General features: G+C 36.1%; 1 protein-coding gene and 1 pseudogene across 3 annotated transcripts in view; both read left to right on the top strand.

Annotated features, from left to right (window-relative positions):
• Positions 1-4,695, top strand: part of LOC137089195 (uncharacterized) — a 20,060-nt gene extending 15,365 nt beyond the window's left edge. For 2 of the 3 annotated variants that reach the window (XM_067452714.1, XM_067452713.1), the window contains exons 23-27: positions 149-232; positions 329-478; positions 599-757; positions 3,208-3,306; positions 3,389-4,695. In XM_067452714.1, the coding sequence (XP_067308815.1) occupies positions 149-232; positions 329-478; positions 599-757; positions 3,208-3,306; positions 3,389-3,596 (700 nt within the window). In that variant the 3' untranslated portion in view covers positions 3,597-4,695. Of the gene's footprint in view, positions 1-148; positions 233-328; positions 479-598; positions 758-3,207; positions 3,307-3,388 lie in introns of those variants that run through there. The other variant, XR_010907649.1, reaches the window with a different exon arrangement.
• LOC137089887 (NACHT, LRR and PYD domains-containing protein 1 homolog) lies at positions 4,616-16,777 on the top strand (annotated as a pseudogene).

Raw genomic sequence — 16,777 nt, 5'->3', positions numbered from 1 at the left:
TGTGATTTATAGAGTGAAACTGGTTCTGGAACAAGACAAAATGTATTATTGTCTTAAACTAAAAGATTAACTTCAAGCAGGTGGATCAGATATTATGGTACATTTTATATATGTAAAATATCAGCCCTGTTTTTTTCTTGCCTGTCAGTTTGCAGGTGGACCATAATAACAGATACAATGTGATCAATGTGTGTTCCTCTCTCAACATCACCAAAAACATGACAGACTCGACGTGAGTTCATCCCTAACTGTCCTGATTGTAATGACACAGATTCTTAATATGAGCATGAATATGCACTTGTGACTTACATTGTCGTCTCTTTTCAAGCTGGACAGTTGACATTCGGTTGGCCCGCGATAGCATGAATGAAATATCCCCATCATTCATTTCATTTACATCACCATCTTCAGAGATTCCTAAACTCGATGCAGAGGAACTCTTTGAAACCCTTGACCTCCTTAAAGGTTTAGAAGAAAGGTAAGGATTCTGCCATTTCATTACAGTATGTATGTATGTGAAAATGAATATGTCATAGCAAATATGCCCCATATCATTTGCCATCAGTGTGCATTTTTAATTGTTTTGCTCATAATCCAGCTATTCAGAGCATGAAGAGCTTGTTGGAGATTTGGTGTCCAGCTTGATCTCCGTTTCTGGTCTTCAGAGAGTCAGACTCGAGATCAGCACTCTGACGGAGAACTGGGTGAGGAAGATTCTGTTCATTGCAGAAGTCTGCCCCAGCCTTCAGGAGATCAGGTAAGACATTGCCGTTTGTCCTTGAGTGCAGATTTAAAAATGAATCTTTTCTAAAGATATTTTGGTAACACTTTACAATATGTGTTTAACTAATGCACAGATAATCATGCTCAACTAATGCACAGATAATCTTGAGTTAATGTATTACTAATGGTGAACTAACCCATTTATTAATGATTACTGCATCAGGAACTAATGAACATTCTACATCATTAATAGATTAATTAATCATTAAATTGTTATTAGTTAAATGTGTCATAATGTATTAATTCCTTAATAACATATTATATTGACTAATAATGTAAATGAATGTGTTTATTACCACAAGGGGTCAAAGCCATGCATTTCAACTTCCAGTTGTCTGCTTTGATTAATCATTAGCTAATGATTTACAAAGATATTATGTTGTTGGGGCACATGACTATTAACTAATTCAAAATTAATTCAAAACCCATAACCACAATTACATATTACTTAATCAATTAGGTAATACAGGTCCTTCTCAAAATTTTTTTGCATATTGTGATAAAGTTCATTATTTTCCATAATGTAATGATAAAAATTAAACGTTCATATATTTTAGATTCATTGCACACCAACCGAAATATTTCAGGTCTTTTATTGTTTTAATACTGATGATTTTGGCATACAGCTCATGAAAACCCAAAATTCCTATCTCAAAAATTTTTGCATATTTCATCCGACCAATAAAAGAAAAGTGTTTTTAATACAAAAAAAGTCAACCTTCAAATAGTTATGTTCAGTTATGCACTCAATACTTGGTCGGGAATCCTTTTGCAGAAATGACTGCTTCAGTGCGGCGTGGCATGGAGGCGATCAGCCTGTGGCACTGCTGAGGTGTTCTGGAGGCCCAGGATGCTTCGATAGCGGCCTTAAGCTCATCCAGAGTGTTGGGTCTTGCATCTCTCAACTTTCTCTTCACAATATCCCACAGATTCTCTATGAGGTTCATGGTCAGTAAACCATTTACCAGTGGTTTTGGCACTGTGAGCAGGTGCCAGGTCGTGCTGAAAAACTAAATCTTCATCTCCATAAAGCTTTTCAGATGGAAGCATGAAGTGCTCCAAAATCTCCTGATAGCTAGCTGCATTGACCCTGCCCTTGATAAAACACAGTGGACCAACACCAGCAGCTGACATGACACCCCAGACCATCACTGACTGTGGGTACTTGACACTGGACTTCAGGCATTTTGGCATTTCATTCTCCCCAGTCTTCCTCCAGACTCCGGCACCTTGATTTCCGAATGACATGCAAGATTTGCTTTCATCTGAAAAAAAGTACTTTGGACCACTGAGCAACAGTCCAGTGCTGCTTCTCTGTAGCCCAAAAGTGTCTTGACCTGGGAAATGCGGCACCTGTAGCCCATTTGCTGCACACGCCTGTGCACGGTGGCTCTGGATGTTTCTACTCCAGACTCAGTCCACTGCTTCCGCAGGTCCCCCAAGGTCTGGAATCGGTCCTTCTCCACAATCTTCCTCAGGGTCCGGTCACCTCTTCTCGTTGTGCAGCGTTTTTTTGCCACACTTTTTCCTTCCCACAGACTTCCCACTGAGGCGCCTTGATACAGGACTCTGGGAACAGCCTATTCGTTCAGAAATTTCTTTCTTTGTCTTGCCTCTCGCTTGAGGGTGTCACTGATGGCCTTCTGTACAGCAGTCAGGTCGGCAGTCTTACCCATGATTGCGGTTTATTGCGGATTTGCGAGTAATGAACCAGGCTGGGAGTTTTTAAAAGCCCCAGGAATCATTAGTTGATTCTGATGATTAGGTTAATAGCTCGTTTAGAGAACCTTTTCATGATATGCTAATTTTTTTAGGTTTTCATGAGCTGTATGCCAAAATCATCAGTATTAAAACAATAAAAGACCTGAAATATTTCAGTTGGTGTGCAATGAATCTAAAATATATGAAAGTTAAATTTGTATCATTACATTATGGAAAATAATGAACTTTATCACAATGCTTATGCTTATTTTTTGAGAAGGACCTGTAGTCATGTGCCCCAACAAGTGAAGTCAGAACATCACAAGAACATCTTTGTAAATCATTAGCTAATGATTAATTAAAGCAGACAACTGGAAGTTGAAATGCATGGCTTTGACCCCTTGTGGTAATAAACACATTCATTTACATTATTAGTTAATATAATATGTTATTAAGGAATTAATACATTATGACACATTTAACTAATAACAATTTAATGATTAATTAATCTATTAATGATGTAGAATCTTCATTAGTTCCTTATGCAGTAATCATTAATAAATGGGTTAGTTCACCATTAGTAATACATTAACTCAAGATTATCTGTGCATTAGTTGAGCATGAATGCATATTAGTGGACCCGTATTGTAAAGTGTTACCGGTATTTTTTAAAGTAAACATTAAAAATTAAAATATTTCTGTTGAAATGTGTTTATGGTTTAGATATGACTGCATAGGAAGCGGTGGCTTGTTGATGGAGGCTGTTGTGAGGATCCTGCAGAGCTCTAAGATGGATTCAGATTGCAGGATTATCATCACAGGGTTTGTTTTATAATCTTATTTAATGGTTTATTGAAGATTTGCTCCATTATTAACGGTTTAATGTTGTTCATTTTTTTTTAAGATTGAAGCGCAGTAAAATGACAGATGGGTTCAATAAAATCATGTCGGACACATCCAGATCTTCAGCCTTCAATAAGAAAGTGAAGGCCATCTTCAGCAGGGACTCTCTCACAAGACTATTCACAATCGATAACATTGAGATAGAAGACCACGATGATGGTGACCCTGAGGACCCTGACGATGAAGACTTTATCTATTTATCCGACTAATAGACATTTAATGAACACATAGTAATTCATCTTATTATTTTGAATGAAAGTGTTTTTAAAGCGTCAGAGAAAATTTGCCTGTGGCTTTACCTTAAGATGAAATTAACAAGACAAGACTAAACGGAGGGATGTCATGGAAGAAATGTTAGTGTTGTAGACCTTTCTCAATTTTTTTTTTAATGTTCTTGGTCTAGTCTCGGTCTTAAACACATTTGTGACCGGTCATGTTTTGGTCTCAGACTAAAAGGACTCGGGTCTTCATTTCAGGACCACGGCTGTGGGGATTTCTCTAAGTTGCCTGTGCATTGTTTGATTTATGTTAACATCATTAATGTGATTGCATGTAAAATTTACTGATTCAGATGCAACCAATAACTTATTTCTAATTTGATATCTTTTGTTACTGTTGTGCCGGGTCAAAAATTAACGGGGGATTGTGTCAAAAATGTCACTAAAGTTATTACATTTGCCCACAAAATTCAAGATATGATTGCAAAAAAGTAGGCTATGTGTATGAAATCTCGTTTTTTATATTATATGATATAATTAAGCTATATCACAAGAGCACAAGCACTTTTCATAAATAATAGCACAATTGCAAATATGATATTGATTTGTGTGTGTGTATATAATATATATATATATTGATTTCAAAAGCAACTCTATAACTCTAATTAATTACTATTCTAATTGTATTTATTGATTCTAAGATATTTTTCAGGCTCTAAAATATTGTTCTTGACTACAAGACTCGTGTGGAGGAGCAGCATAGCATGATGTGAACTCATCTGACCATGTCCTTATGCTGCTCATTGCTTACAGCTACATTAAATTTAGCCATATCAACAAGTTATTTGACGACATGTTGATATGGAAACAATAAAATGTATTTTGGTTATGCTGTTTATTCAACTCAGAGTCTTTAATAAATAAATAAGATTAGGTTATTAATACTAAAAATATTAATAAACTAATCCTATAAGGTAAACTGGGGTGAGATAAACACACACACCCTCAAAATGAAGGTATTATTGGTGCAAAACAAGAGTGAAATTTGTATCTGTAGAGCATATCCACACGTGTATCAATAAATTTGAAGTCACAGAGAAAAATCTTTTAGCAGTTGTAAACTTGTAGCTTTTTTCTCTCTCTCTTACAAACACAACACAACAGTTACACCATCACACATTTTTCACTGCAGGTGCGCAAATCCTACGAATCACAAATGAAGAAACTCATACGCTCACATTTATGCTGCAGTTGCTGCAGTGCATATGGTGCAAAACGCAGTCACACACCCGTATCAAAAATGTGAAGTCACGGACAAATTTTGAACATCCGCGCATTAACATGTGAATCCATGCAATGAGAGTTGAACACTTGTAGAATATTTGATCACAAATGCATTACTTTTCTTGGATATTTTTCTAACACAATCACAAGTCCAATCACTACAACTGCTCGAATCTGCTGCCACGAGTCTCACGTGCTGCTTTCCGCCTTCAAATGACAAGTTCTGCCCGCTCTCACTTTTGCACCATATACACTGAGAAATGTGGAGCAAAAGTGAGTTGTGCATCTGACTGAGTTTGTGCATCTGACAATGTTGGTTTTGGCGCTTGTCTGAAAGTCACGTGGTTTTCTTCAACTGAAGCAAGTAGATCACGTGTTAATGGCAAACGAAAGCGAAACTAAACAATAGTTGCGAGTTGGTTGACAATGACAAGCTTCTGTCTCTGAACCTCAAGCAATATGTAATGTTTATATGGTGTTATATGGCATGAGAAGATATCCACTCATGTAGCACTATTTGCTATTGTGCACTGTTGTGACTGGCAAGCTGTTTTGATTTTAATCACTCTTAAAATAAGGTAAAAACCTACTAATGCAATTTTCAGGGTAAGAGGATAATACAATTATGCATATATCTGTGAATTATGTGCAAGTAAATCTTCTATCTTTTATCACCTTTTTTTCTCTTTCACAGAGTGACCTGAAATGGACCGCAATGTCAGTAAGTCTACTTTCTGGGTTTTGCTGTAACATTAATTTATCAGCAGAGTTGAATTAACTTTTTAGTTTTAGAATTCTCAGTATTGTTCTTGCTTTATTCATTTCGGTATAATGTGTCTCACTTGGCTTTAAGAGCATGCAAAAATTAGCACAGGGGTTACAAGAAATGGCATGATCCCTTTTTTTTTTATAAATAACAAATTGTAGTTTAAAATGTTACAATATAAGTGTACACCACTTCATTTCCACAGTACTACAGAAAAATATACATTTTTGAAGGTTAGATTCTTTGTATTTAGACAAGAATTCAGTCTGTGATGGTCAGACATCTTTTCACTATAAATATTTTCACATCAGTATCCAGCTGTATGAATGTACAGTCAAATCTAAAAAAAATCTGATTTTTTCACATAATCACAGTTTATTCACTATAGTTTAGAAAATATTAATAAAATATGACAAGAACTCAGTTAAACAGAACAAACCAAACTAAACTAAGACAAAACAGCGGGGTAAGGAACATGAGTAGGGCAGGGAAACAGGAGACGTAGGCTGAATCCGGACTTGCCCCCTAAACCATCAATCACTATTCCCTATGTAAGTCCACTAATACAGTTCACTTGAAGGAATGAATGAAAAAAGAGTGAGTGAATTCGGACAGGTGCTGTGTGTACATCAGGAGGACACTCGTTATTGCTGTGCTATGTGGGATTGAATGAGTGCACTCAATAACGTCCACTATGGTCTCAGACACCACTGCAAATGGCTGTCCCCTCAAATAACGCCCAGTTTAACAGTTTAGGGGGCAATTTTGGATTACGCCAACGATCCAGCACAGGACTGTAAACACACGGAGAATAAACAGGCAACAAACAAGGCAGGTTTTTGTGATTTTCGCCTGGATTTTGAAGTTACATACTAAAAGTGATAAACATGTAAGTATATGTTGTTCAAGCTGTAATACCCCCCCCCCCGCCCCCCCAACAAAATAAATAGTTTTTTTTTAAAAAAATTATAAATTCACTTTTTTTAAAGTGTAATCTGGCCCTATGTGCTCTAGGTTTCTGCAGACAGTTTGGGATGTTTCCCCTAAATTCCAGAAAATAGTGGGAAAAGAAGTTTGTCTGTGTAATGTTGTATATGCAAGATTTATTCAAATGGGTCTAAAGGGATGACCCCCCCCCTCCTAATTCCCCCCCTCCCCTGCTACACCCCTCCACCCCCACCTCCACCCCACCATATACAGTGATATAAATGCAATATTCTAGAGTCATTAGATTAATTTAATATGCTGGAAAAAGCCCAAACTGTCTGCAGGGTCCTACACTGTAAAAAATTATACGTTCAATAAGTTATGACAACATATGTTTTTACATTGTTTTAACTCATCAAAATAAGTTAAGCAATGTTAAACTTGTTTTTATTAGTTATACAACATGCAACTCATTTTTTAAAGTCAGTTTAACATAATTTAAGTTGAAATAACTTAAACATCCAAGTCGATTGTACTGCAAAAGTTCAAAATTTGCCTTTTTTTACAGTGTAGAGCTCAGGATTTCAAATATGAATTTATAACAAAAAAAAAGCATCTCTTTTGGGGGTTTATTACAGCTCAGAAAACCTTACATGTTTCTCACTTTTAGCAGTGTTTTATGTAACTTTAAAGGGTTTCCTGTAAAATGACGCCAACATTTTGAACCTAGACCACTGTATTTGTGTATGGAAGGCTTTTCAATTTGGGTAGGCCAAATCCAGGCAGAAATGGCACCAGAGTAATTTAGTGTAAATACATTAATTTGTATAAAACAAATGCCAAAGTGATACATATCTTCAGAAAGTAGAGACTCTAAGCTTTCAAATGGTACCACATATGACATCATAGCTCCTCCATAGACATTTAAAATTGAAAATATATATGACGATTTTATTCTGGACCCTGTACAGGGTCCACGGAGTTTAAGTGGCTAGACCTTTCCTTTGACTCTTTAAAGTTAACTCTGAGGCAGTATCATAATATGATTAACCAACCTTTTAACATCACATTGTACATACAATTGTTAGGCTTAGTGCTGATTCAATTTATGCTGTTGTAATTGTTTTCCCATTCAAATAATTTGATGTCTATCTCTTCTTATTACATATAACAAGTTCAACGATCAACGAAATTCTGAATATTGTAGTGTAATAAGAAGAGATAGACATCAAATTATTTGAAGGGGAAAACAATTACAACATATATAAAAACAATACAACAATATATATAGATCCTACATAATGCGTACTCTGGTAAAAATGTGTTATTTACAGTATTTTATTTTTAGTACAGTATGTTGATGCTGATAATATAAGATTTTTCTGACAACATATTATTTATATATAAATAATCTAATTGTATATATTTATTGACACTATCCATAATTCTAAACATAAAACACTAAACCTGATACATCTGGATATATCCTAAATGAAGGAATGTGTAATCTTCTACAGGTATCACTGGACATCACCCAAACACCCCAAATGAGAGAACACAAACCTCAGGTAATGATGATTTTTATGAAAATGTCCATGTACACTCTATGACCAGACTCTGTGACGACACCCATGTTCATAAGGGATTTCCTGGAACGTCATACAGTTTAGGACTTCTGTATTTGGGTCTTACTTGTGGACTTTTCCTGAGAGCAACCAAATACTTACACTGTAAAAAATTATTTAGAAAAAAAGTTACCTGGTTGCCTTAAAATTTTGAGTTCATTGAAATTAAAATTTGGAGTTAATACAATGACAATTTTTTAAGATTCGACAACCTTTATTAAAATATTATTAAATTATTTTGTAAGCATATTGGGTAATTGTGTGTGTTTTATTTCTGATGATGCAGTGAAACATGCCAAATAGTGCTATTTTCATGATTTATCACATTTTTTATGTGGTTCAGATACAATAATATTTTGAGTTTCTATTTATTAAACAAATTTCCTTCATTGTATCAACTCATATTTTTAATTTCAATAAACTCAAAATTTTAAGGCAACCAGGTTACTTACTTTTTTAAGTTAAACCAACAAAAAACAACCAGTTTTTTTTTTTACAGTGTAGGAATGTTAAGCACTCCGTAGTGTTTCCATTGCCCCATTTGGGGTAAAAATAGGAGAAAAATAAATAAATAAAACATTCCATTCCATGGAAATGGTACTTTAAATCCTTTTAATGGGTTCCTTCCCCAAGTGGGCGGTGTCTGGCTTCATATTTTCAAATTTACTGTACTATTTTATAATGGAAACTTCTCGTAATCTTGTCAAAATACATCATTGGAAATGTCTGATACTCAAGGTTTCATATTTGGTGACTATTTTATGGTAGAAATTATATTGTGACAGAAATGTATTAATTAGTGACAAGAGAGCTGACACAAAAGAGAATAAATAGAGTGTTGGTGTCAATGTGGCTATTTTTGTTAAAGCGCCTAAACAAAATGTTTGTGATATCAACTTCAAATTTGGAACCCATATGATATGTTAGATATGTGGCTTTGATTTATTTGGTTAAATATTTTATCTGTTTATTTATTTGGTCTTGTGAACATAAAGCAACACCAGAAAACCTTGAATATGACAGTGTTGTAAACTTTTTGAAATATTAACTTAAAATCTTATGTAATTCAATTTTTTTTTACGTCTAAGTTCATCTGTTGGGCTATTTCTTGCAATGTGTTCTACACGCTGGCGGCAGTTTGCCCGGTTCATTGTTAAATCTGTGTCAGGGCTGTCAGTGAGACTGGGAACTCTGATTGGATGTTCAGTTTAGTGAACAAATCAGTTCACGAGAATTAAAGCAAAAGTGGTGAAATAGAGCAAGTAAATCAAGATGGCACAAACAGAAGGCTGGTCTAATGTTATGTTATCCTACCTGAGCATTGCAAAACACTAATACTTTCATAATAGCATGAGCCAGTTAAAATGAAGAAAGTTTTCAACATAACTGATTCTAAATGGTAGGCAAGCGCTGCTTTGTTTATATATTGTATGTCTGCGTATATATTGTTTATTCTTGTTTCAGTATCTCCTTTTGAAAAACGAATATAGACTATTAATACCTGCCGATATGTATACTGTATTAGGGCTGCACGATTTGGGGAAAATATATAATTGCGATTATTCTGGGTAAAATTGCGATTGCGATTTAAAATGCGATTATTGTTATTATAATTTTTTACAAATGAAAAGTGTGTGTATATAACATTTTGTGTTTTTATATTAATGTGACTAATAATAATTATTATGACTATTATTATACTGCAAAAAATGTTTTTAAAAATAAGAAATAGTACCATTACAATAACATATTCTTAATTACAAATAAAAAATAGTATGTCAGAATATAACAATTAAACAATTACAAATAAAATTTGTAATATTTTACAGAAAACTTATTTTTTTTAAAAACGGCTGGGTTACCGATTAATATGCAGACAGCCTATGACTAAAAACATTAGAAAGGTCTAAGCCTAAGGAGTTATTCTTAAAGTCTGTCTCTTGTGCATCCACTGTGGGGAAAACAAACTCCTGTACATTGAAGAAAAACATGGATTGTCCAACAAATTTATAATTTTTAAAGTTTATTAAGTTTTAAAATGTATTAAGCATTATTTTCTTATTATTGATTACCCAAACGTTTTTCATTCATACTGAAAGCCAGAGGGCGCCCTTGAGCGGAAAACGCCACATTTTGCCTCAGAGCAGTAATTGACGTTCATTTTCAGGAAATGTGAAGCTAATGCGGTGTAAACAGAAGATAGAGACGCTTTGATTAAATATGATGACAATAAACACGACTGCAGCAAAATATGGTGTATTTGAGTTCTTCAAGCCGTCAAGGGTATTTTCATAATAATAAAGTGTATTATAATGCAGTGCTTATTGACATAGAATGCTATAAAATAACGCATCGTCTGCCTCACTCTGATGAGAAGCCACATCAGCTCACAAACACTCGACTGACGATATAAAGTGAGGTAAAACATGTTAGTTATTAAACAATGTCTTTAGTTGAACAGGTTTATGAACGCTTCACTAGTTTGTGAAAATGTTTGATTCGTGTTGCTTTTTCAAACGCACATTTTAAGCGACTTAAACTCGCAGTCTTTCACTCTTTCACTCTTTTTCAGTCTTTCACTCTTTCACTCTTTTTCAGTCTTTCACTCTTTCGCTAACACACTGGGCATTTATTTATTTAATTAAAATTGCAGCCTTTGAGCTTTCATAATCGCACACAAGCCAAATCGCGATTGCGGTTCGATTTCGAATAATCGTGCAGCCCTATACTGTATATATTTAGTTAATTGCTTAGACTCAGGCAGAGAGCGCACATGCTCATATACAGTCGGCTGTAGTCTGTTCTGTGTGTTCAAGCGCAGCTTTCTGGTCCAGATGTAGCCGACACAAGGCGACAAAAACATCAGTTTTTATCACCTCTAGTTCTTTGAAAATTTTGTTATACAAAATCACAGATACATAAGCAGTATTAAAAAGTCAGAGAAATACTAATCTTTTGTTTATTTTATTTCTACAGAAAGGAGATCAGTGCTTCTCAAATACAAGGAGCAGATACGCAATGAGTACCAGTATGTGACAGAGTACAACTCTCAGCCTGGTGAGCACGTGCTGCTTTCTGATCGCTACATACAACCTCTGATTATTCAGAAACATAGAGATCAGCAGGAGCGAGAAGAAGAGATTTCCTCCAGAGGACAGACTTTCCAGCAGGTGCTCGGTTCCAGAAGCGCTCAAGAATCCATCGGTCTGAACACTCTGTTCAACCCAGACAGCGGTGGTATCTCTCCCGGTGCTGTCATATTGCAGGGGAACTCTGGCAATGGCAAATCCTTCACTGTACAGAAAATGATGATGGACTGGGCCTCTAATCTCTACAGAACTAAATTTGATATTGTTTTCCACCTGAAGTGTAAAGAAATAAGCCACATTTCTAGCAGAACGACTTTGGTGGAGCTCCTAATGTACAATTGCTGTTTAACATCTGATCAGATATCTACAATACTGCAGCAGTCACCAGAGCGAGTGCTCTTCCTCGTCGATGGATTCGATGAACTGAAATTCACAGAAGACCTTTATCAAAAGATCCGAGCCAGTGAGCCGTTAACAGATCCTAACCAGAAAGCCCCACCTGATGTCACTCTTTGTGCCCTGTTAAAGGGGAAAATTCTGAGAGAGTCATGCCTTCTGGTCACCACCAGATCTACAGCTATTGACACCCTGAAGAACGTGCTTAAGGAACCTCACAGTTTCACTGAGATTATTGGCTTCTCTGAGAAGGGAGTGCTACGAGTATGTAAGAGCAAATGAAACTCTCCTCACGGCCTGCTCCATCCCAGTAATCTGCTGGATCATCTGCACGGTTATCCGAGAGAGGCTTAGCGAGGATGCAGATGTAACCAGCGGACTGGAGACGACCACGTCTATATATGTAGACTTCCTGTGCACTCTACTAGATCATCACTGCCAGGGTTTGGGTCAGTCCGTTCCCACCCTGGTGAAGAGTCTGGGTAAGCTGGCAGAGAAAGGGATACTGGCACAGCAAGTCCTGTTTGATGAGAAGACCGTGTATGAAATGGTTTCCGACCCTGCTGGCAGTCCGTTCTTGTGCAAGTTCCTCTTCAAAAAAAGAATCCACCAGGAGACAATGTTCAGTTTCATGCATCTCAGCTTTCAGGAGTTCTTCACCGCTCTGTACTATCTCATTCTTGATGAATTTGAGTCAAAAAAGAAACTCACACAAATATTTTCCATTCATAAGAACCCAGAGATTGTCCAGTATGAGGCGCCGCGTTTTGCAGCCGTCGTGCACTTCATTTTTGGTCTTTTGAATGGGAACACAAGACGCACACTTTTGGAGAGACATGGCCTTTTAGTTCATTCAAACATGCGGGACCATCTGAAAAAATGGATCTTTGCAGAGATGTCTAATTCTTATTCTGAGAGGACTCTATTTTTTTTTCACTGCCTATACGAGCTCCATGAAGCAGACTTCGTGAAAGAAGTTACAGAAGCCTGGCCAAGCGTTTATATATACAATACAGTCTTAAGAAGAACAGACTGCTGGGTCCTGGTGTACTGCGCTCAGTGCTGCGAGTGTATTGAAGAACTGCTTCTTGCTTTCTGTCGATTAACATCAGAAAAGCTGGCTATCATTCGGCCTGCAATTCACAAATTTCGCTCTGTAAGGTGAGTACTTTGTCCAGCTGCGTACTGAGTCATTGCAGTTGTGCCACCATCCATCCATCCATCCATCCATCCATCCATCCATCCATCCATCCATCCATCCATCCATCCATCCATCCATCCATCCATCCATCCATGTCTGTCTATTTTTCAATTGTTCTTTTTCTGTCTGTTCGTACATCTGTCTGTCAATCTGAACGTGATTCTCAGTTCAAATATTAATGTTGCTCAGTCCTGAAGGAAACAGCGTGGCAATACAACATTAGCTTTGAGGTTGATCATAACCTACAGACATTTCTCCAACAACCAAATTGTGGAGGATAAAATACTGCTAATCAGAGGAGACTAAAGGAAATGACAGAGACCATTTTTTAATTTCTAGATATAGCTGAACACGTCATGTCTTTTTTTCCCCCTTTTTTTTTAGATCATGCTAATAATTTGTCAGAAATTAGTTACTTGTCACAGAATGATTTGGGATTATCAGTATAAAGTTTGTACATTAATGTTTTGGTGTTTATATTGAAGGATTCCAGAAGGTGGTGAATATTTATCAGATTCTGATTTGGGGGGCATGATGCAAGTTTACACAAGAGGACAGACCCTGAGATCACAAAGGTAATATATTTTTTAGTATACTATTGACTCAAAATAGGAGGTTCACCATTACCATTGATTTTTTTATGCTTGTATTTGCAGTGTGGAAATCCATGACTGGCATTCTGTCAAAAAGTTTTATCTGACAATCGACAAAGAAGTGTCCAGGTGAAGGAAAATAAAGCAAACATATAACATTTTGAACAGATTTTTGATAACCCGTCGCATTATTAACCAGATCAATTACCATTTAACCATTTTAACACTATTTAAATCTCAGGCTGGCCAAAACTGCACAACTATCTGGCCAAAACATTATGACAGGAGCGTAGGAAGATTTTTAGGTTGGGGGTGCTGTTTTTTTGGGGGTTATTCACCGCATTTGAATAAGAAATAATATTGAGTATAAAACACGTCAAAACTCCACAAAGCACAACAAGAATATCAGTGAGAGCACTCGTTTAAACAGCATACACACCGGGACATTTGACTGCACATCACATTTTTGACATTATTGATCCTGCTTGCAATCATTGGAGTAGGGTCTACATTAAAAAAAGGGCTATTGAGCTGTTTACACTGCCTACAGTAAAAGAGCCTGCACAGCGACAGGAAATAAAAATGACTCAAAACTCAAAAACCTTCCTTCCTCACCAGAGCATGTGATGGCCCAAGCAAACGAACACTCCACTCATGAAACAACGTGCGCTCAAATCCCACTCCAACATTACATTTCTCTGTACTGCACTATACTTGTTGTAGCCATTAAAACACATATTTAGTTTCATATGTTTAAATATTATAATGTTATTTTATTAACGTAAAGAGAACTGGGTCCTTTTGCACTTGGTTCACCTCTTGGTCCACTTAAAGGAGTTTGAGTTTGGTTCTGTTAAAGAGGACCCAAGTGTGAAAACACCCTTATCAAACATGATACGTTTGGGGCAGGTCGGACATTGTATGCCTGAGTTACAACAACTTCCTCTTTCATGGCGAAACATTGAATTATCTAGACTGCCACGGATACACCCTCTAAAACTCAAGATCTTCACAATTTAACATCACAAATGCCTTTAGATTAGACTGTGCAAATATGATGTTGATCTGATTAAATGTCTCGGAGGAGAAATTCTCTAGAGAAAATTTTAAATATCTCGCTTCCTGTTGGTTTTCAGATTTCTTAATTGAAATTTTGTAGGTGGCACTATCTGGCGCTAATTCTAAAACCCATATCAGACCACTTCTGACACGTGTGCAAAGTTTCATGAGTTTGAGCATGTTTAGGCCCTCAGAAATGCGATTCATTTGAGAGAAGAAAAATAATAGACTTCTCTGTTGCTACATTTGATAATAACTCTGTCTTTCATATTAGTTTAGAAATTCGTTTTCACATGGTCAGAAGATTCGAAGATCTGCCTCAATTCAGCCTTTCCTTCCCACGCTCGGAGCTTATAAGCATTGACTGGACAAACTTATTTCGAATACTTCTACAAATGGGCAGAGATACACTACTATTTTTCCTGAGTTCTCTGTCTGTGCAGAAGTTGGAACTAAGTTTAAAAAGTCTGACAAAGGCCTGGGCTGATTCAGTCCTCTCCTTCACCAGAGACTGTCCCAGTCTGACAGAAATCAGGTAAGAGACCGATTTCATCATGACATCTTGTCAAATTATCCACAAGTTGTTATTGTGAATGTTGTCACTATAAAGGCATTTTGTGTACTGTACTACCAATCACTCTTAATTTAAATATAAATGTGTCTGTTTTATTCTGACCAAAATCACCTAAACGCACATAAATGTTGTAATTTTGATTTCTGAGCCATCCGGATCTGTTGAGCACCAAAAACTGAGACTAGCTTTGCCTTTACAAGGCACTTTCAGCTTTACATTTTCCCTCATTCACAAACACTGTAGTGAATGAAGTGTTCAAATAAACATTGAAACTATGCCGTACTATATGCTGATTGTAAAATGTTTCTTATTTATATTGTAGCTTAGAAGCCGACTGGTTACGAGAGGAGGCCATCAGTGTCTTGCAGAACTCACAGCCAAGGCCCGGCTGCACGCTGACTTTTCAAGGGTTTGTACTTGTCACGTACAATACAATTCCCATATTTTCTCATTTTGCAAAGTTAAGTGAAAGCAATTAACCAAACACTATAATAAGAAGTATCATGTTATAACAGTCTAAACTTTGTGACATGTCCCAGTTGTGGAAAAACTCAGTTGTTATTTTGCATGGTTTGGAATGAAGGTTCAGATGCAGGAAATCTTCTAACCAGTGTGTAGACCTTGGGTTGCGGGATAGGCCAGCGGATCTTAGCTGTAACCAGCGGGTGAACATTCATCTCAACAAACAGGGCTTTACTCTGGAGACAGTGCGAAAGTAAGTTTTTACAAGTGTAATGGCATTTTACATTTTTCATGTAATAGGTCATTTTGTAATATATTTTGAAAATGTTTTGTATTTGGTCATATTATGTCCTGTTCCTTTTGGAAATAAGAAACTAATCTGCCGTTTAAATCACAACACAGAGGGTCTTTCTCTGATAAGAATCTTCTCTTCTCACTCTTTCTTTTAAGCCCGTTGTTTTAAAACTGATCTTCAGGCGGATGACACAGATGCGAGTGTGTTGGGCAGAGAATGACGCCTCATCTTTATCAATCTATTGTTTTTTTATAACATAAATGTGTTTACGGAGAAAATGGGTGAAGGGGTGGATTTAAGGGGTTTAATGGGTTGAATACATTTATTGCTCTCAATCTTTTTTCATATAAATGTATTGACTGGCTTCCAGAGAATAGATGCTCTTGTCTTTCATTTTTGTTTGATCTTTGTATAAAGTTTAAACATTATTTCCAAACAGAGAGAGAGAGAGATTGTATTTTTTGCTTTATATTTCATAGTCACATTTACAGATTTAAAATTATGATTGCAGTGTATTATAATAGTATTATTATTTTTTGTCCAATAGTCTGTTGTAGAAATTGTTGATGGTTATGAATGTAGTTGACTCTCTAATAATGATCTAAAGAGGCAACTGCTCGGAATGGGAAGAGCAGTTACTTATTGCCAAACCTATGATCTATATTATTCCTATAAGCAAATTTGATGTATTTAAGTTAATATGTAATCTGATAATATTTAAAAATGCTTAACAGCATTCATTTTAATGCAGTTGAAGATTTTACATGATTAGATGGTTTCAGGGTGTCCATGTTCAACACATTTACATAATCAAATAACACCGTAAACTTGTTAAGACTCTATAATATTCTTTTCTGTACTTTAGATTTGTACTGCTCAATCGTTTTCATTAAATGTAAAG

Source organism: Pseudorasbora parva, chromosome 9, assembly GCF_024679245.1.
Source record: "Pseudorasbora parva isolate DD20220531a chromosome 9, ASM2467924v1, whole genome shotgun sequence".
Lineage (NCBI taxonomy): Eukaryota > Metazoa > Chordata > Actinopteri > Cypriniformes > Gobionidae > Pseudorasbora > Pseudorasbora parva.
This window is presented reverse-complemented; position numbering and strand designations above follow the sequence as displayed.